Raw genomic sequence first — 22,675 nt, 5'->3', positions numbered from 1 at the left:
GCTAGCGGGGCATGGGACAGGATAGCACAGGGAAGTCATGGAACTACCCTTCCTGGAAAAGATAAACCCAATTTTTGCCAGTGTTTATCTACAGTTGAACTGCTCTGGAACAGACTGTAACTGTATCTCCAAGTCCTTTCCAGCCCGGTTTTCTAACAGTTTTAATAGGGCTATTGTTAGTGATTTTAATCTCACACAAATTGCCTTTGCCACTTGAAGATGCTGCTCTTAAGCACTTCCTCAATTCCTTGTTCATGCACATTCCCTTGTTGTAGCATGAAAGTAGATCTCTGGTCAGCCTCAAGCAGGAGTAAACCAGCATCATTGTCCAGATTAGATTAAAGACAGCACACTGCTCTGTCTATGCAGGCTCTGCTCTTTGCTACTGCATTGCATTATAAAGGACGTACCAATTTCCAGAAACAATACCTGCCATAGAGAAATCAGGACAGAAAGGAAGAGACGAAACAAGAGTTCTCCTGGAAGTTAACTGCTCTCTATTTTTATTTTTTTCCCCATTAAACATGTAAGAGTTTGAAAGAATCCAAGTGGACAGCACATATAGAACAGACACTGGATAAAGGTGGGGTATGAGACCACCAGAATGCAGTGATTGCACTCAATGCAGGGACTTACTAACCAGTATTACATCAGAAAAAAAGAAGCAAGCACAAGGGAGGGAGCTGGAAATTCAGATTATACATTTAGGTTATGCAGTTGACATAGAAAAACATCGTTTCCAAGAATTTTTAATTTAAACATTTATTTTGCTGCAGTCTTTGCATTAATAAGCCGGTTGGATATCCTACCTTGAATATCATCACTGCCTTTAGGTTTTCTTCAGGTGAGAGGGAGAGAACACGTATCAGGAAAGATACTCTTTTCCTATGCATAGTCATATATGCACTTTCACTAAAGACAAGGTCCTTCAGCTGCTCGCTGAACTCAGCAATGCAAATCAAACACAGCATGCCCTGTAGCAAACTCCACAAAGGGAAATGGCAATCACCCTTATCGATGCAGAAGAGGCAGGAGGGAAACATCACCAGCTAGATGGCTTGGGGATGGCCCCGTGCTGAGACTGGGATGAGCAGGATGTCCACAGGTAGCAGCAGGGCTTTGCACATCTTAACTACGTAGCTGTATGAAGACGACTCAGTGTCAGCTAGAGAACAGTGCTGTAGGGGGGGCTGCAGGAGTAATCCCACTAAACCACCGCTTCAGAGGACGGGGGTGGCTTAAAACTTAAATGTTGTGTACCTACCGAGAAGTTACATCTGAGCATGTCCAGAAAGGAGTCTTAGCAAAAAAGAGAGGAAAGCTTAACTAACACATCAGCTGTTGAATAGTTTGTTGGAGCAGAAGAACTGGAGTATGTTTTTAGATCTGGCGCATTGTGCTGTTTTTCTAGAATAGAAGCTCTCATTTTCTGTTGTGAGGGAGGTGGCACTGAGAAATGACCTAACAACCGCCCATGCACATCTGTAGTATAAAAGCAGTGCACGAATTTGGCAGCCTGTTCAGAAGGCGTGGTAGATGGTTTGAGTGGCATGCACAGAGAACCAGCCAGGGAGCTTGCTGTCCACTGTAGCTAGGATCCATGTAACTTGAGCAGCATTCATTGAGCACCATGTTCATACTAGGCCTTAAGCAGCTGGAGCAGCTGTGTGAAGTGCAGGCCTAGATTAACACTGGAGACATCATTAGGTAACGAATTAAGAGGCTGAATATCTCTCCCCTCCCTATCACTTCACTTACTTTTAACAGAATAGCTCCTCAACCATCTTCCCTGTTGCAGATGTCTATGCTGTCATTAATTCTGTCACATGTATTTTACAGGTAAAAATGTTGCTGAAAATATTGTCTTGCTATATCTGTGCAATAAACTGAAAAGAACTGAAAAGTGACAAATGTATTAAGAGAATTAAAAGTTAATCTGAATAAAGACAAAAAGACACTTCTCTGCCATTTGCCCATGATGTGTGGCACAGGCTGTGTTATGCACTCAAAGCCCTGAAATTCTAGAACAGAAAGCCCTCCCTCCTCCCCATGAATTATTTGGGCTTATTCCCAAGTACTTTTAAAATAACTGGTTTAGCGTAAGATTTTACACACGTTAGCAAGGTTCTGCCAGTCATTCTATCAGTTAACTACTGTGGATGATCCTTCTGTTTTTGTAGTAACATTAGGATTTAGTCCATAGAATCATCAATTACAAACCTCAGTATTTGCTCTCAGAGCACAGCCTAAGCCCAAACCCCCAAAGGCTAAATGTTTCAAGCCACATAAAGTAAGCATGGTAGAAGCAGAGTAAAATCTAATCAGAAGTTTTAAGCTTCTTAGTTTTTCCTTTGCGACACAGGCTACACATTACATTCATTTTAACATCCAAAATTCATCTGTAAGCGATCAAAACCACAGTGGAAACACAAGAACAAAGGATTTACCTAGTGAGTCATCAAAGTGCTTTATTTTATAAAGCCTTGCTCATGTTTGGAGTGTAATCTAAGCACTAACATAGACATTAATGAGTCTTCCTTGCCCTGTCCAAATAAACAGTTTATCAACAAGAATGAGTGACAAAACTGCTACACAGACAAAAAGAATTCTTTGCTGTAAATGTCTAAAATTGTCTAAAAATGTACACTCATTGGCTGCAATTAAATATGTACTCCAAGTGTGTGTACCTTGTTTTTACTTCAGGGCCTCCCCATGGCTTTATAGTTCAAGAAGCCACAGCATACTTCAGAAAATTAAACTTGGGTGAGAATGTAGGCAACTGGGGTATATAGGGAGAGGACAAAAAAACCCCAAACAAACCAAGCCACAGTACCAACTTATTTAAATACATACAATACAAAAGTATACACATACATTACAGTGCTGCGGACATCACTAAGTCAAATGTAACAAAAAAACCTGTAGGAAAGGCTGGGGAAAGGAGAAAAAAATTAGTACACAGCAACAGGGATAGTATTGCCTTTGGCCGCTGAAGAGAGTGTAACGGGTTGCTATTGTATAGGCTCCTCTGAAGTAAACCACTACATCCATTATGCACAGTTGCAGGCTTAACAGCACTGACATTAGTTATGGAGAAGGCATGCTGGCACTCCCGATTCGAGTGATAAATGATGATGGGGAGGGTTTGACTTCTCTCACGTTGCCTACAAAATCTAACAATTTCAATAAAGAAATTTTAAAGGCACAGCTTTAGCACAGTGTATAAGTAGATAAACTTTTAAGCGTATGTTAATTTGTCTCTTTCAAGCATGGAGTCTTTCAGGGAAAAATACAAGAAGAGAAGAAATACAATGTTGTTTAAAAATTTTAAACAAGTTAAACATGATCAGCACAGTTTTAGGCAATGTACTATACAATCAAACTTGAGTAAATGGTAGGACAGGTCATTTTGATGCTAAAAGACGACCTTGGGAAAAACCCCTCTGAAATACCCTTTCTCATTTTATTGTAAAAGTGTCTATCACGGAGGTGAGTGAGACATTCACTTTAGTACACTACTGCACATTACACCTTGGAAGATGACAAACATTACTTCATTTGTACTGCAAAATAACTTTACATGTAAACTCAAAAGTCATATATTGTACACGGCTCTGAAATTCAGAAATATCCCTGTTTTCCTAATAATGTAAACAGTAAAATTCAGGGTTCATTTTTTGAGGGATAATCTATAATAAAATACTGCTGTTTCAACAGTACGACATAAGCATTTAAACTTCAAATTCCCAGTAAATTACAAGGGAATGGAATTTCTATCAGTGTGCACATCTTTCAGGATGGGTGAAAGATGGAGCTACTATTGCCCAAAACTATGCACCTTCTTCAGGTAAGCTTTTTTTCCACTTGTAACATTATTAGTTCCTATATTGCAAGAATATAAAACAAAGGAAAACTCAGGTAACAAAGTGAAATAAGCAAAGCCTTCCCTTAACATAAGTTTCCTGTAGCAAAAAATGTACAGATAGCGTGAATTATAGCTCTTTGCGAGATAAGAGATGCCAGCTCTCAGATGTCTGAGAGGCTGAACTTCCTGATGCAATGTGCTGAAAAGAAGACAAAAACAGGAGAGGGAGGAAAAAAAGGAAAAAACCGAACTGTTAGGAACCAAACAGGAAAAGCTTCCGGCACCAAGGGCTGTTGCAGCTGCTTTTTTAAGGAGTGCCAGTGTGCAGGGTTTAAGTGTAACATTCGCAGTAAGGTTTTCATTATCATCATCATCATGAAGAATACTGTCATGTATCTTTTTAGTTCAAAAAATAAACTGATCCACAGTTTACAATTTGATATCAATATTGTAGATTTAACATGCATTTACTCTTCCCCACCCCCAGCCCACATCTCTTTGCTCACTTATTCCATTTCAGCTGGTAGCATCAGAGTATTACTGTCACAGTGCACTCTGAGTAAGCTGTTCTATTTATTTAATTTTATTTTTTTTTGCACACACAAAAGAGTCAGAAATAGCTAGAACTACGCTGGGAATATCAGGCAGCTGTTAAAGCGAGTACTCCGCCCCACTTCAGTCATCTTTGCCAGCAGATGTAAACAAAGGGGTTGCTTTCCGCAAGATGAGTGCTTCTCTGAGTTCCTTTTTTTCCCTACACTTGTAGCCACTGCTGCTGTCCCCAGGTCTCATGTCTGTCCTATGTAACATGATAGGTTACGTCAAGATGTTGGTAATAAAGTCCAAGAAGCGCTTTGAATACTGTTCAGGATTAACAGTTGAAATTTCTGCACCAGCCTATACAGAGAATTGAGAGGGGAGAGGAAAGAAGGAAGAAGCAGTATTTTATTTGATGCTTTGGCACTGAGCGTGTTACTTACTCAATGAGTTTCATGGTGCAGTGTCAGAACCAGACACTAGAACGCAAATTGTAATGACCCTCAAACAGAATCCTACTCATGGCTTTTTAGGCTTCACACCAGTACAGTGATACTCAGTACTCGCCACCGTAACTGCAGGGACACACATCTTCCATTCCTGAAATGTATTCTCTCTTATTTTCCACACTACTTTTTACTTCCATTGTACTTCAGTCTCCTATATTATTTCTACTGCATACTTAACCATGCTACTCACTGATTCAACAGATTCTCGTCTGTTGAGCAGCAGTACTTTCAAACAGAGAAGACCGAAGTATCATATCTGGCACGTCAACGCTTGTTTAATTTACATTGCTATCTGAATGCTAGATAACCTTGTTTGAAATATATGGTAACAATTAGTAACATTTTTTCAACATATATGCATTTAAATCTGGACTCACTGAATACAGCTGTACAATAGCTATTTCAATGAACCCACAATTGCATTCATATTTTTACTCGAGGTTTTCAGAGCCTTAGCCACACACATTTTTATTTATATTTTTCCTGTTTACAAAAGGGGAAAATTGCATACGTGTAATTAATGAACAAACTTCAGTGTCAGGTGGCTAAGAACAGAGACAGCGAATAATGTTCTGTAGTAAGTTCTAATCACAGTCAGCTTTAATAATCATAGTTGTTATCCTCAACATATTTCTATCCTTTATTTAAGTCAGAAGTGTGAGTTTTTAAAGCCTGCTACATTCGAAGTTCATTAACAGTTGCCAGGTAATGGCTGCATTTGGCCTGCATCTACTTTCAGCTGCTCTGGGAGCAGAGAGTGATGAGAGCGTTGTTTCAGAGACAAAAAAATACCTTCTACAGGCCTGTGCAGGGTTTATTGTTGAGCATTCCGCATCACCCTACTGTAAACTAAAAAGCCCTGAGCCTTTGCTTAAACCACCCCACAATTCCCTGAGCCTTTAGAGAAGGGATTTTAGTCTTATGAATGATTATGCTCCTTTTAAAAAGTTTATGAAGTTTGATTCTTAAATCACCATAGGAGTGATAATGGTAGATAGAAATCATAATTCTGGAAGACTGGGCTGCTTCACCATGGTTCTTTGGTGTTTGCTGCTAAGCAGCAATTTCAGTTGAAATAAAGAAATTCATGGCAGTCAAACAGAAGCCTTCACTGAATGGTCTCTGATATTTAATATGTACATTTTATGCTTAATTTTGCAAATTGTACTTTTTTTTAAGAAGTTTTGTAAAGTGAGACACATTATACGGTGAAGAACAAACTTTCAATAGGCTGTACTGAATAATGAAACCATCACTAGGGCCCTGCATCTGAAATCAGATTCACAACAGCTTTCACAGTGCTGTTGAACAGCTTTGTTTGCAAGAATAAGGCGCGTCTCACAAATTTAGGACAAAGTCCTAAAAAAGGCATCTCACTAGAGTTCTTTATGGCTAAGAAAGCTATGCGTACGGCTGAAAAGGGAGTTCTGCTCTCAGTACGTAATGTGTAGCAGTTGCTCTGTACTTTTGTATTACATATTAAACTAGAAAAAAACTGAAAAAATTCTGATCTATTTCCCCTTTCCCTAGATTTCCTGAACATTGCTGTATCAGTGCACTAAACAACAAAAAATGCAGAAGTATAAATGGAATCAGAGGAAAAAAACCCAACCCAGATACTTACCCCATGCTTTACCGTTTTTGCAGCATGGGCAGCTTTCTTTTTTGCGTCATAATGAGTAAGAATGTCAATAATGGCCATAAAGTATACTTCCTTCCTAGGTGCATCTGCAAGTGGCAAACACATGGCAGTAAGGAAGCCTTTTGAGACATTTTAATCATGAGTCTTCCTTCTAACAAAGGACACTCTATAAGGCTCAGTCAGCAGCTAAGACACGTTAATGTCAGTCAGAATCACAGATCTGTAAAGACCACAGGGTCAAGCTGTCCTTAACTGAGAGTTTAACTGTGCTCATATATAATGCAAACCCCCCTAAATGAACATAAAACAAAACACCAGCAGGCAGAAATAGAAATAATTGCTCACTGAAAGGAATGTGGATTTCATCTTCCTTTGCGGAAAAATTATGAAGTTTTATATGAAAGGTAATGCTTCTGTGTCAACAAACAAGATCAGTTTTTCTTTATGAATAAAAACATGCATTTATTCATGTAAACTCTTATTAAATAAAAAAACAACCTTCCTGTCTTCAACAGCTACAGGTAACAAGTTATACTTAGTTTTATACACTGACTTCAAACCCAGTTTCAGGTTTCTTACACATTTCTTATGTTGACTTTCTTAGATGGAACACAGAAATCGGGTATGTGTGCACAAATTTTCAAAAAGAAACCCGAACCATGAAATATAACTTGGAATGCTGCTTTCCTCATTCTTTCTAGACTCTTCTTAACAGTGTTATCTTATCTGCCAGGAAAAGAGCAATTACAGATACAGTATTTCCTGAAAGGGATGAAAAAAATCCATGAATTAACTGAGAACTGTTGTATCTGAATAGCTAAGCCAGGATATGATTTGATTGTGTAGTAGGTGAATTATTTGACTGCATCCCCACACGTCACAATATTTAAGAAATATATTCATAACGGTGCTGAGCATTATAAGTATCTTCTGCTTTCTGCTGCACCAAAGAGCAACTAATTTCCTCTTCTGCAGACTGAATTTATATTTTGCTGTTTACCTTTGCCTTTACGTGGATGCAAAGACTTTAGGAATCTTGTGTAATAATCAAAACATCTTAACATAGATATATTTATTACCACTTACTTTCATGGGATTTTATTCCATAAACATCAATAGCTGGATCAAATTCCCCTGGAGCCAAAGGCAGTGAGCTGTTCAGCGTGTTTCCTGGACTGTCTGGAGGGGTTCCAATGGGGTGGGTCCCGTCACTTTCACCTTCCTCTTCTCCATCATTCTCTTCACACTCTACTTCTTCCTGTTCAGCTCTTTCAACATCATGAATTCCAACCAGCAAGCTGTAGTCCATGAGTTTTAACTGAGCAAGGAACTAGAAAGTGATAATAAGCAATTTATCAATGTGACTGAAAAATGTAAGCTCCACTTAGAAACAAGAGAAGTTCCACAAAGGTGTCATCAGTTGAGAAAAACAGGCGCTTCGAAGAGAGAGCAACAGGGAAGATTAAGTGATAAAGCTAGCAGAGATACACTTGAATTTATTCAGATGTAGTAACAGCACACAGGTCCCTTGCAACTTGTATTATAAAAAAGCTGTAGCCCACTCTCCCAAAATCCTCAGGGAAAAATTTCCTCCAGGAAAACTAATTTTTCCTGTAGTAAAGACCAGTGCCTAGGCAAAACGATGACTGTCACTACCATCTTGTGTTTCAATTATGGCTATCCTGTCACTGCTCAGCGTCCAGACCAGCCTCTGTGCTGTCAGGCGTATGGTGTGCTATAATCTGGTGCTAAACCTGCCCCCTCACTCCCTTTTAAACCTTAATAAAGAATCGTGAAAAAGTATTAACATATTATTGCAGCGGAAAGTAGTGAAGTTTTACACCATGACAACACGAAATGATGCTATATTCTCTTCACAGTGACAGGCTCACAACTTAAATCACACAAGTAAAACGTGAATGTGAATGAAAGGGTAGTTTTGGATAAAGACTGAGGATGTCAGTTTTTAGAAAACTGAAAGATGAATACACTTTACGTATAGATAAAGTTAATTTAGTTGAGAGGAACAGGGTAAGGCAGAAAGCTAACAGGAGGGTGAAGGAAAGTACAAAAGTGGGAACGGGGATAAACAGTTCAGGGGGGTGAGGGGTAGGCAGGGCAGAGCTGTGCTGCAGCCTAAAAGCAATACTGTGATTTTGAACTTGTGGAGCCCTTGTTTATGGTATGCAGAGAAAGAGGCTGAAAATAGGTATTGTTTCATTTTTTAGAAATTCTAAATGGTTATAAAAAGGAAGTTAGAGCAGACCAGAGAAGAAGGGGTTTAGGCCAGACTTTGGAATGGTGATAGCGATGAAAGAGATGAGTATAAAATACTAAGAAATGAGAAATCATTTGTCAAAATCCTGATTCTAAGACGACAGGAATCAGAGATAATAAGATGATTGTAAACTCAACTGCTAGAAGAAATATTGTGAGATTGAGAAGAGGTTTTAAGAAAGAAGAAACTAGTTTCTAATAATACAGTAAAGCAAGACTCTTCACAAGACTAGAAGAGATCTAAGTTTGAAGAGATGATATACACTGACATATGAGAAAAGCAGATGAGACTGGCTAAAGGCGATGAAGTGGAAGGACTCCAGCCATGTCATCAGATACTTGATAAATACTGACAGACAGGAGAAAAATCTACCAATAATCATACAATAAAGCACAAAAGAGAACAGGCTCTTGGGAAAGAAAGTGAACTGCGAATTAGAAGAGAACGGCTCGGGGGGGAAAAAAGTGTGCTGCTGCTGACAGCAAAAAGGCTTTGGGAGATCAACACAAGGAAAACACCATGTGATTTACAATGGAAAAAATATCCTTATGTGCTTTTTCTCAGGACATTTTCAGTGGAATGAGGAGACAGGAAAACAGACAAGAGGACATCAAAACAGCAGTCATAGACACTTGTCTGAACATAGGAAGGGGACGTAAGACTTGATTATGAGAGAAATACAGAAACACAATTTACATAATGACAAACAAGATTGGTTATAAAGCCATATAGTTTAGAATACTACTCCATAATATGTTTTAACTATAAATCCTGTGTGATAAGGTAATCATATGCTGTGTTGCACATTGCTTTTCATTGTAGTGAAATGTTAGCATTCACACATTGGCTAGAAAGTATATACTACCAGTTATCTAATGAGGGCAAAAGAACCAATAAAAGAAAAACAAGGTTAAAGAACAGCTTGTCATTACTAAAATCAGGTGCCAGGTCATTAGTGGTTTACATGAGTATTTAATAATGCTCTGTATAAATTTCTAAACAATAAAATTAGCTTCTCAAGACATGATACGGAATCTGCCATTATGTTTGCAATCCAGTAAATTATGTACAAGATGGCAGACAATCCACTTTCTGGGATAATGAAGTGTCTTCCACACGTCTTGCACATATTTAAGATATCGTTTGCAACCTACTTACTGTAAAAGCATTGGTCAGCAACAACAGTACATATTAAAAGAGCACAAAACTTAAACCCAAATAAACTTATCTCTAGAGCTTTGACATCAGTAGAGCACTTTTCCAGCACAGTATTTAAAATATAAAATAATCACATACTGATATTTCACAAAATACTTGTTTTCATCATCATCACCATACATTTCTCATAATTACTGAGATGGGAAATTAGATTTCCTCAAAAGCAAATTACTGGGTAAATTCTAAAGTTACAGTATTTTGTTTTGTGCAACTACTGAGATATAGATCTGAAGAACCAGACAAATCAATTCACAGAGCCATTTTGATATAAATAGCTGAAAGTCTAAGTCACAGATACGTTTTGCTACCGGGTCTCTTTCAACAGGGAAAACAGCTTTGAGTATAAGGGCTGCAAAATGTTTTAGTGATGATATTTTAGTGACAATATTTTCAATTATGGAAGCTGAAGTCAAACTGTGAACTAATTAGCCCAATATTTATTTTCTCCTATTTGCTGTACTAAATCAGTTAGAATACAATATTAAATTCACATATTAACATGTCCTGGTTTCAGCTGGGGTAGTTAATTTTCTTCTTAGTAGGTGCAGTGCTGTGTTTTGGGGATTTGGTGTGAGAACAACCCTGATAGCACACTGATGTTTTTAGTTGTTGCTGGGTGATGTTTATACTGAATCAAGGACTTTTCAGTTCCTTGGGCCCTGCCAGTGAGAGGGCTGGAGGGGCACGGGAAACTGGGAGGGGACACAGCCAGGGCAGCTGACCTGAACTGGCCAAAGGGATGTTCCATACCATAGAACATCATGCTGAGTGTATAAAATGGGGACAGTTGGCCAGGGCCTGGTAATCACTGCTCAGGTACTGGCTGGGCATCAGTCAGTGGGTGGTGAGCAACTGTATTGTGCATCACTTGTTCTTTTTCTCCCTTCCTGTTGGATTTTATTCCTCTCCTCCCTCCTTTTCATTACAATTATTATTATTATTGTTTATTCTTTTCCTCCATTTTATTTTGATTATATTTGTTTTTATCTCAACCCTTGAGTTTTGCATTCCTTCCTGATTCTCCTCCCCATCCCTTGGGGGTTAGGGAGAGCGAGCGAACGGCTGCATGGTATTTAAGTTACTGGCTGGGGTTAAACCACAACACACCACTTTTCTACTAGGTATTGGCTATATTCAGCCAATTACAAATCTACACGGAAGACTACATTAAGATAATGAGTCTGACTGCTGTACACAAATTACTGAAGTACTCTACTGTTGCAATTCTGAGGTAATTTCAAACTGGGTTACTAATATGAAACAACTAGAACACGCATGGCTGTGAGTGGGGATGCTACATCCTCTGTTATGGACTACATCCCATGTACGGCCTCAGCTCTGGTGTACCTCCACCTGTAAAATACAACTAACAATACTCACCTCTCTCTTGGGGGCATTTGGAAGTACTAGGCTTGTAAAGCATCTAAGTAGTACCATCATTTTAACGTCACATAATCAAGGCAGGGACAATGTATGGCAACCAGCTATGGCAGGCAAGCCATTTACCACATCAGCAAAAGCAGTGATCAATTCCTGAAAGTTTAAATTGTGTTTCATTTAAAATAGTGCTTACAGCCTTATAAACAAGTTTTCATTAATGAATTACAGGTACAATTTCCTGGGATATCTGTAATTAGCCACACATTTTAATCGCATATAACTGAACAGGCACATTCTTACCTCAACATCCTTTTTGAGTTTCTCAAGGAACATCTTTTTGTTATTCTCATCAATATGAATCTTTTGGCCATCATTAATAAAATCATTGTCTTTGAACGTCGGCAGCTCTTTGGCCTAAAATAAACCAAAACTCCTGTAAGGGTGGGATCGCAAAGAGGAGTGCAGTGAAGATGCTGGCCCAGCGCGGCCCCCCTGCTGGCAGTGGCACCTCTGGAGCTCCCCTGCACTCAGGAGGGCACTGCTGAGCCGCCTCTCCAGGGGAAGCAGAGGCACCTCCACGGCACGCAGCATTCCGTAACTGCACCCACGGAGCCCTTTCCTTAGTTTATTCCTCCTGTAGATGGCCTAGAAGGTATAAGTTTAATGGGTGTGCAGCAAATGACAAATCTCCGACTCAATACTTGATTTGCATCAAGCTTCTTCCAAGATGTCGTTTGTCAAGGTAACTGGCAATAAGCGAAGTTAAACCACAATCTATACCTCCTAACAAAGTGCTTGCATCATATCTTATAGATGGTCAGACTGGACTGCATTTTACATAGCTACTGTGCACGTTCATAAGTGTCTAATATCAAATAATTATTTGAAAGCATCAAGTGAACATGAATTATGAAATGCTGCTTAGAAGTGACAAATGCCAGAGAAGACCACTGCCTTTTAAATATGTAATTAAATGTTGAAACATTAGTTGATCATCTTCAACTCTCCCATGAAGTCATTTGCAGCAGCATTTAGGATAGCCAGATGGAGGAACCACTGGATTCAGTACTAAGACCCCTCAAACGGTGTGTTTTTGAAGGGCAGTGAATGGAAGTTCACTTAATAAAACCCAGCAAGCCAACAAACAAAAGAGCAGTTCCTTCAGGGTATTTGGTCAACCAAACTCAAAATAACAGTAGCTTCTGCAATCAGAACCTTTAAAAAATTGGCCCATTAAAAGTAATCAACAGCCTTGCTCCCTGTCCCCCACCTTTAATCACTAAGAACAGGTTTTCTTTACAGAGAAAAAGTTGCAGAGCAACTGATGCTGCAACCCTCAATGATCATGAAATAATGGGTACTTCAAGTAAAATAATTTCCCCTTAATCTAAAAGTCCTTCTGCTAGAAATATAAGGCAGCCACCATCAGTCCACTGGAATACCCTCCATAAGTTTAACTGGTCCAATATTGCTTATAACCTTACTGGAGACAGTATTTTTCAAAAAGCTTATTATCTTCCTACGACACAGTAAGGAAAAGAATCTCAGAGGTTATTTTCTCTGCTCCAAAACGTACATATTGGAAAACACAGCATTAAAAAATGTGAGCATCATAGCAGACCCTGAAACACCCTTAATAGATCTTCACAATGGCCAGAAATTCTTTTTGCTGTTGGGCTGTACACCTAAGTGGCTGAAATACTCAGTTCCCCAACTGTCCAGATTTATTTTTTGCACCTGCGATTTATGAATTGCTTAAGATCCCACAATACTGCTTTTGTTTAGAAACATGACCCTTCTCTTCCAATAATTGCTCAAAACCACTTAAGCAATTAGTAACATTTTTATAGTTACAAATCCATGTTAAATCCATTGCAACCTGACGCCTGTGGACTCTGGAAAAAAATGAGGTCCCAGTCTGGCTGCTCTGTATTATTACTGTGTTGCATCTAGAACATTCCAGTATATTAAAATACCCTCTAATATAAAGATCTTCAATTTTAATTTAAAATAAAAGGAAAAATTCCCAGGCAGCCGAGATGGAGCTATAACCATTCATCCATCCCAGACTCCTTCCATGGAGGAGTCACCCTGCAGTGCTCCGCTGCTTTACTTAAAGATGATGTTAGACACTCCTTGAAGCTCACAATGAATTGTTTACTACAATACAACAGTGCAGCGTGCATTGATTTTCTTTCTGGCCTACTCAGTAAGTGGTTTAGGATGAAAATGAGTAGGGGAAACATCAGATAAGCATGCCAGACTAACAGCTGTAGAGATTATCATACACAATCAAGCAAACTGCCCCATGGACAAGGGCTAGTTCTGCAGAGGCAGGACTGTGGATCCAGGGATGTTGCCAACACCGGAGGATGGAATCCAGCGTGTAGGATGCTTAAGAATGGAGAGGAGATTTGGATGAATTAATTTATGATGAAGCAACAATTACAAGAATGCAGAAAGTTAAGCTCCCTTCATTTCTAGCCCAAAGCCCCTAAAAAAAAAAAAAAAAAGAAAAGAAAAAGAAAAAGAAAAAAGAAAAAAATCCTCAGATTGTCTTTCCACCTAGTATACCCAAGTTATTTATTAAACTAGACAGAGGTTAAAGTGAAACAAACCCATTAACACTGAAAAAAATCCCCTAAAGGTGGGGGGTGAGCAGAGAGGAAGGATGTGCTTGTGGTTAAGATGCTGAGATGGCAGGTTCATCTCTAAGCTCTGCCACAGACTTCCTGCACTGCACAGCACAGCACAGCACCAGCCAGTCAGACCCAGTGGGTGGCTGGAAGGAGAAAGCGTGCTTCTCCACTGAAAACAGTTCTGTCTTTAATAAAAAGAAACTTAAATTACAAGAAATATCTTTTTTGGAAGATGCTAGAGCTGATAAGCCAGTCGTGCAGGTGCCATACTCCGCTTTAACTTTGTCTTTAATCTTTTTTTAATAAAAGTGAGCTAGCAAAGCTGACACAGCCTGTCATTTCTTCCCCACCATCACAAGACCCCAAGGGTACTCCCAAGGACGTTCAGGGCAGCGAATCAGCTCTCAAAAAACAGACTTCACTGCCTTGTGTGCAGGCTCCCCCCAGTCCTCGATAATCCCTCTGCAGATTTTTATCTGAGGTCATTTACCTTCACCCAAGTGCCTGCAACTGTGAAGACTTGGCAAGTGCATAACTGTGTAAATTAAAAGCCAGTACCGAGGCGTGCGAAGAAAAAGCAAGCACTAAAAGCAGTGGGTCCCATACAAGAAACCAAAGCTAAAAAGCTAAGTGCCAGTGGTTCCCTCACCACATTATTTGCATGATTCCTCCCAGCCCGTTATCCTTCCTCATTCTAGGTGTTATTAGACAAACCTTTTTCGTGTGTGTGTGCTAGGCAGTATCATTCTCCTTGTTTATTTAAAGCTGAATAGCCCTAGGATACCGCTGCAGTCCCAAACATCACTAATGACAGCCAGCTAGTAGTGACTGTGGTAGTACTTCAACTGCAATTTAAGTCTTAAAATTGATTTGTGAATTTAGGAATTAAAACCTATGAAATATGTGGCTAGGAGGGGCTCTCCCAGTTATTTTAAATTAATAATTTATGTGTTCATGTTGAGAAGTCCTAATATGTACCTTTTCTTCTTATGCACTGAAATAAGTAAATACAAAGAAAACCACATTGTGGCAGTTTAAAATACTGAGTGAAGAAACTGAGACTTTGCTTTAATGAAATAATTGATACAGTTAATTTTTAATGAACTCTCAAATATTTCCAATGAAGCAAAATCCTTGTTGGAAAAAGATTCTCCTAGAATGTAATTCATTGTAATGAATATATTACTATCATTAAAGAACTAAATATTTTAAGAGCTGCACAGGAGATGAACATCTGACTACTTCCACTAAATTAATAATAGATTTTCTTTCTGAACCATCTCCATTGTTTTTAATCCCCGACTTAAAAATGCAAGAAAGGCACAACAGATTTTACAAATATGAAGTATTTATTTATTAAAAAGCATGTTATTTGCACAGTTCAGGTTTGCATTCCAAAGTTTGCCACGGTCATAGAGAATTTTAATGGCAGGAAGGTTTCACTGCCGTTGAAAAGGCTAAAAAGATTTCTTTGACTAAGATGACAGATTAAAAAACTAAAATTAAGGTGAAACAGCCCACTGATGTTGTTTTGAGGAAAAAAAAAAAAAGGTCTTGAAAGGTAAGAACCAGGTGAAGTGTTATTTCTAGATGAGCATGGAAGTAGTTTTTAAAGATTTCTTAACACATCTCAATTCAGCATCCTATCCTAATGCAATTTTGTTTCTTCCCAAAGGGATTTTTGTGCATCAAGACCGAAAATAATGATCATGGCTAACACCAATGCCAACATTTTGGAAGAAGCTTGCTAAAACAGCTGTAGGGCAATCAAGTGTCAGAATAAGCCTTGGACTGAAAAAGGAAGACGACTTAATTGTCTTGACAACCTGGCAGCATTTTCTCACCTAACACAGGCAAAGATTAGGTTGTAGGAGAAATGTTGCATAGCAGTCTTACTGTTTGTTTGGAACGAGCCATGAGTCATGTTATTCACACAACTTATCAGAGCAGAATTTGGCTTACAGTTCAAAACTTTTGAAACTGGTATAAAACATCTGCCAGGAGTGAAGTTCCATATCCTGGGCTTCTTTTCACAGCAAATGGCCCATATACATGTTTTTTTTTTAAAAGAGAAATAAGCTAACTTTAGACTGACTGGGCTGACAAGCATATATTGAAGGCAGTATTTTAAAAAAAGGACATAGTGCTAAATACAGTTTTCAGCAAGCTGGCACAGGTGGTTTTGAACCAAATCAAAAGTCTTCCATCAAAGGAATGGAAGAGAAACTAGAGCTTTCCAAAGAAAGCTGAAGACTGCAGCTTCTTCCCTCCAGTAGTTATGGGACCTCCAAACTTCTGTTGTACAATTTGCCTTGTCGTAAGACCAGGTTTCTAACCAAACAAGGATCTGCAGCTCCACTTGGCATCACAGGACTGTAAATGGCAATGGAAACAGATGTGTAACCCCAAAAGGGGGTTTGAGAGGGAACACTGAAATGGTTTTCACCAGTGTAATGGATATTTTTGTAGGAAAAAAAAATTGTGCAGGATGTTGTAGATGGATTAGGAATTTGAGCATGTACCAAACCAGTAACTATACGTCTTTTCAATGCTCGGGGAAATGCATCCAGAATTATCCCTAGGGTTAATGTCTTCCTGCTGCAAAATGAACATGCAACATATAAAATGCAAGAGACTGTTCCCCTTTAATTTTTTTTAAATTCTTTTAACATATGGAAGACAGATTTTTAAATGAAAAGAACCCAAACAAAGGCAAACTAGTGATTTGTTTTAAAAAACAATAACGGGGTTGGTGTTGTGTGAAGGCTAAACACTGAAAAGAGGAATCTGAACTGTGAATGTCCATTCCTTGCAATGAATTGCAGTATCATGCTTTGAAAGTTATCTCTGTATATGCAACCTTGAGATTCATTTCACAGAGAAATCGAAGACATGCCTCAGATGTCTGTTGTGTGAGATAGGCATATGAAGCAGACTGAAATCACTAGAAGACATAAGTAAAAAAAAAAAAAATCAGTAATTTTAAAATAGCAGGAAAAATAGCTAAGATTTTGGGATGATCTACCTTGAAGTTTTACCTATTGACATCAAAAGAAAAAAAAACTAATTAAGACTGAGTAATCTTGTTGCTATGCTTCTATACTAAAATACTTCTTCCTTTAGTTATACCTGCCCTCTCAGAAACCAGTTAATTACTATATGTTGTAATCATAAGGTAAGAAGTAAAGTGAAGAAGTGATTTGTTACATCTAGCAGCATCTTTCAATCTAATTATCAGAGCTATGTATTTTGCGTACAATTTAACTAAGATGTTACGTAGCTGTCAACTACAGCAATTATTTTCCAAATAAGAACTTGAAAAAAAAATCCTTTGTTCAAATGTGTTTACTGTAATTTTTCTTCATTTATGCTTATTTATGAAACAACACATACAGAGGTGGCAAAGTAACCAGGTTTAAACTAATTAAAAAACATGCAATAATCTCTGAAATTGCTTAGTAAAGATGAAATATAGTGGGCTTCAGTTCAGTTTGCTTTCATTTTTCTTCCTCAGATTTCCTTCTGAGTTGCTCACTCACAAGTAATATGTTTAAGTTCTTTATAAGTACAAGTAGACTCAGCTGTAACTGCTAATTTGATGTTGTACCGCAAGTACAGCATAATTGCAAGCAGGCAGACCACCAGGGGAGTTCTGCATTATCCTGGTTTCACTTAAGAGGGCAAAATTGTCCAAGGAATGAATAGAAAATGCCCACTATTAAAATAAAAATAAATTAAAAAAACCCCAAACAACTAAAGCCTAAAAAACACCAAAACAGGAGCAGCTGTCAGAATTTACAACTGCTGAAACATACTCTTGTAAAATTCAAGAAAAATCTGTAAGTGCATGTTAGATACTTGTTGCCAAGAAAATGATGCCTTTGTTATTAAAAGTATCACTTTAATGCAAATGAGAGGAATTGTGTGTTAAGGTGAAATCTAAGGGATGGAGCTTGTCTCCGCACTGGTTATTACAAAATATTGAAATGACAGTTTCAGAGCTTCTATCAATATGTTAGGATATCAAACAGCTGAAGATAGTCAAACAGGAGACAAACTGAAAAAAGGACAGAAAAGTAATGAAGTCACTCCATCCAGTTTTTCTTCCTAAAAACTGATGTAAAATATTTGAATACTAATACCTATTTTACACTACAAACCTGAAGTAGAAAAATACATCTTTTCCTGATTTCTTATTTTTTTAATCCATTACATCTTTCTGCATAATTGCCCCTTCTTTGTTAACTGAGAAAATAATGAAAGAGTAGTTTGATAGGAAAAAGATTCAAGAACATAATTTTAGCCAAGTTTGCAATTGCAAGGTAATTAATCTAAAATTTTCAGTCTGCATTAGGATGTCACAGAAAGACTTGCTCTTCTGTTTTCTGGCTTATGCCGCTTTAAAAAAAGCTAACATATGCTCGATATTTTGAAAGCCATTTGATTACTTGAATATTGGCATTTGAAATTAAATATGAATTACTTAAAAGCCCATTTAAAAACTACAGCATTACCAGACAATTTAGCTGTACACTTTAGAGCCAAAAGCTTCCTGTCTTTTATTACTTTTCTGTTTTTCAGATGTGTATAGCAGTGGACACCCTTATAATAAGTAATTAAATAATGCTGCCATTACTTGAAATTCTATTATTTTTAATGCCATTTCAGGATGGTATTAATAAATTGATGATTTAACTTGCCTATGGCTAAAAATTAGCTAATAAATTACTACATCAGCTTAGTATTTGAGATTGTGTGGTTTTGTTTAATCATTCATAGCAATTTCATTTAACATAGGAGACACCAAAATCTCTTCAGAGCATTTACTAAAATGTGCCTGTCCACCCGCCCGCCCACACACCCACCCACCCATCATTTTTTTTTCTTTTGCTTTTCAGGGTAGAATTTTCCAGGCGTTTTAGTATCTTTCAGAATGGATTGAGATTCCCACAGAAGACAACAAAAAGTTTGAAACTGTGACATCTACTTGAGAGAAAATGAGAGTGAAAAAACATGCTGTGGGGCTCTCACTTGGTAGTTAGAATAATGGACCATCAACATCTTATGTCAACACAGTCCTCAAGGTCCTGAAATCAGTGCCACACGTGCAGTGATACACCTCATGACAGCAGGTCTTCAGCACTGCTCAGTTTCAAAAATAAACTTTCCTTGTCTATTCATATAAATACACAACCCCCTTCTTATTTAAGCTTAAAAGCTGCATTAGAAACACTTGAGTAATTTAGATGAGTAATCCACTCCTGTGGCAGGAGATCCATTTCCTATGGCAGGAGATTCAAATCGCAGTGACGAATGTTCTGAACATCTACAGTACAGACATGCATTAGTGTGTTTTTGACCCTTTCAAATCAATCAGCAGACTCAAAACTTCAGACAAAAGCCATGTAATAAGCAAAATATTATTTTCCCCTTGCTTGAATCCCTAACAGTCTTTCTTAAAGTGTTTGTAAAATGTTGCTCCCTCTATGAACTTAGATGTCTACCCAGTTAGTTCCCTTTCTTGGAGGTGTTTGTTCCAAGTGCTAGCTTATGGCTTCCCTGCCGCACTGCACTGGAGTTTGAGGGGACTGATGAGTAACAGAAGGCTGTTCCAACAGCCTCAGACCGTCTGCTTGCAACATCAGTAAGCTTAGTGTAGTTCTGTCTCCAAGAAATCAAATTCCTTTGAAAAGAAAATAATGCGTAATATTTAAAATAACTGAAGAATTTGGATGACCAGGGTTTTTTTTTACATTTCTTTCACAGAAATACTCAAAACAGGAGGTTCTAGATGCGTTGAAATTGATAGGAATTTTTGTTATTGGCCTTACTGAAGTTATGATTTCACATTACATTTAAAGAATAATTGTTGTATACAGTTATACAAAACTACACAACTTTGTTTCAACTTCGCTATAATCAAATTCAATAGTAATTTTGCCATGAAATTACATAGGAACAAAATTAAGGCACTGTTTCTTTGAGGTTCTCACTCAACATATTAACTACAGTACATGTGTACTACTATTTTTCTATTTATTATGAGACAAATTCTTAAAACTGCTCAAAACCAGTGCACTAAATATCTGTATAGTATCAGCTCCTGTATAGCTGAATACATGTAATATCGTTACATTTTACATTACTATTCCAAGCATTAATGTTGCAACCTGAAGTAGTCCCATCCAAATAATCTGCCCTCCTCATTACTATCAGATTATTTTACTACCAGCAGAGGTTTTTAATGACACTAGGTATCATTTGCAAGACACTGAAGGGTTAATCCCTCTGCTTTAAAAACACTAGAGTTGTGCTACTGAACAAGGACAAAAATAGACCACAAGAAAAGAATGCAGACCATTCAAGACATGACTTTGAGGGCCCGGTACAGCAAAAGGGAGCTAATGCTGACTATTGTAACTGCATTTGGCATTTGGGACATGGCAGACATTAGTTGCCTAATGCTGGAAGGAGAACTTTAAGTCTTCAGTCATACCTTAGGACAAAGTGGAAAAACTTCAGAGTTTTTCATTCTGTGAGAACCGAACAGCTACTGCATGTCCCTTACTCCTTAGTGCAGTTGTGTGATCTGTAGAAGACTCAGAGAGGCAGGTATGATACAACTAATGCTCAGGAGAAAAACCAAATGATTTGAATGGAATTTGGGGACAACATAAAATGAAGTCTTTTAAGTGAATTGCTAAATGATCTTATGCTAATTCAGAAGGAATGTGCTTGGAAAAATTAAGAAAACAAGGCTCATGGGCTCTTGGACTTCACCCAAATTTGGAAATTTAAGAAGTCTTAGATGATGAAGACTATGTCCCACCTCCAATTATCTGTAGAATCTCTAGACAAACCTTTCCTAAAGTGCTATCAGGCTGTGTCACTGAAACCTGAGAGAAACACTGATTTTGAGAACACGAAATTTTCCAAATGAACTGAAGTTGGAGATGGAGAAAAACAAAGTGATCAATTTCCTTTTAGAGCAAGGTTTCGGCCCAGAATTTGAGGCAGCCTGTCTCTCATTATAGTTACATGTACATCTAAGTGTGTCAGTTGTTCACTCATTTGCATGAGCTTTACATACCCAGAGGTTCTCACAATTCAAGGTTTGGTTCATCTTTGCATTCACTTTAGAAGTGGTGCCACGTCACATCATTCTATTAACTGACATGGAGCATCCATAAATCTCAATATTAAAGAGCAAGAGAAAGAAGATGAAGAAGCAGGAGGGAAGAGAAGAAAGTCCTGATGTTTTCCTACCACAGGGCAGGCCCTGAAGAAACTAAGAAGAGAAGAGAAAAAAAGGAAAAGAAGGAGCTAGAGGACTGGCTCACTTACCTCTGAAATCTCAACACCATTGCAAACCAATATTCAAAGGTCTGCAGAAAATAGAGGAAAGATAAAGGGGGGAATAAGGTAGAACTCAAGGGGGAGAATATGACAGAAAACAAAGAAAAGGGGCAGAACAGCACTGGTTATGGTTGTCCTGAGGCCAGCTAGCAGCTTAGATAATTGAAAAAGAAACAGAAATGCACCATACCTTTTCTTTGTCACTGGCTTCTCGAGCCACAGTAGAGCCCTGAAACAGAAAAAATGGATCTAAAAATGTGCATATGTCAGAAACTGATTTGAAAATGTTACGATAACAGGTCAAAAGTGGATGTTTTCTTCTGAACTTGAGAGCTGTTTTAAAGAAAGGTGATACAGTAAGTAGAATGCCCAGGGCCGCTGAACTGCTGCAATCACTTGAAGAAGATGTATCATGAGAGAAGAAAGATGGATTAAATCCTCAAATGCTCTACATATGCTCTCCTCCTGACTGCTGGAGCTTCTTCATGTCTCATCCTCATTTTGAGACTATCATCCTAGAAGTTGCTGCCTTGCTTGGCAGACTTCTCATCTTTTTGTACCAATTTAGCTGTGTGGTTATGGAATAGCCTATTCTAGGTAATTATTTGGACATATGTAATACACATTTGAAAAAGATGTCACACAATATAAACACATAGAAATATTTAAAAGATCACAAAGTACAAACAAGAACAAAGCACCTCACAGCAACATGAAGTCAAAAGAAGAGATGAGACCAACTGTGGATTCACAAGATCTACAGTGCTTGCCAAAGATATTCTGGCTATTTAAATTTTTTAAATTTTTTTTTTTTTTTTAAGCTTAGAACTAGTATGCAATATGGTGCGTTCTGAATAAACTGGAGGTGACCAAAAAATGGCTGTGTATACCTCCTTGCAAATTTCTTGGAGCAGGACCACACCTTTAAGTACCCAGAGTTTGTTTATCACATAATAGCACTGCAAGAAATTATAACTACAAACGTGATAATTGGACACTGAAAGATGGGTAAAATCAGCTCTATAATTTGTTGGAAAGTATGCATTGTGTAAAGAAGTGCTGAAGTTCAGTCATGCTAGTTTAAAGAACATAAGGATTCCCAACCACATGTTTTTATATCACGTTTTATGCTGTTTGCAGAGAGAAACTTAGAAAAGATGGAGATAAAATATAAATGGGGCTGTACATCTTAGTTATTATGTATGGCACAGCAAGCAGGGATTTCATTGCATTGTATCGTTAACTGCTAAT

At 38.0% G+C, this 22,675-nt stretch overlaps 1 protein-coding gene across 2 annotated transcripts in view; it reads right to left on the bottom strand.

Moving 5' to 3' along the window:
- Positions 1-2,451: 2,451 nt before the first annotated feature.
- The window catches only part of PIP4K2A (phosphatidylinositol-5-phosphate 4-kinase type 2 alpha), a 115,232-nt gene continuing 95,008 nt past the window's right edge, over positions 2,452-22,675 (bottom strand). For both annotated transcript variants that reach the window (XM_055706785.1, XM_055706786.1), the window contains exons 6-10: positions 21,615-21,653; positions 11,730-11,843; positions 7,640-7,883; positions 6,536-6,639; positions 2,452-4,762 (exon numbers count right to left, since the gene is read on the bottom strand). In XM_055706785.1, coding sequence (XP_055562760.1) covers positions 4,682-4,762; positions 6,536-6,639; positions 7,640-7,883; positions 11,730-11,843; positions 21,615-21,653 — 582 coding nt within the window. In that variant the 3' untranslated portion in view covers positions 2,452-4,681. The remainder of the gene's footprint in view (positions 4,763-6,535; positions 6,640-7,639; positions 7,884-11,729; positions 11,844-21,614; positions 21,654-22,675) is intronic.

Source organism: Falco cherrug, chromosome 4 (assembly GCF_023634085.1).
Source record: "Falco cherrug isolate bFalChe1 chromosome 4, bFalChe1.pri, whole genome shotgun sequence".
Lineage (NCBI taxonomy): Eukaryota > Metazoa > Chordata > Aves > Falconiformes > Falconidae > Falco > Falco cherrug.
The sequence above is the reverse complement of the archived record's forward strand: the minus strand, read 5'-3'. Positions and strand labels throughout refer to the sequence as shown.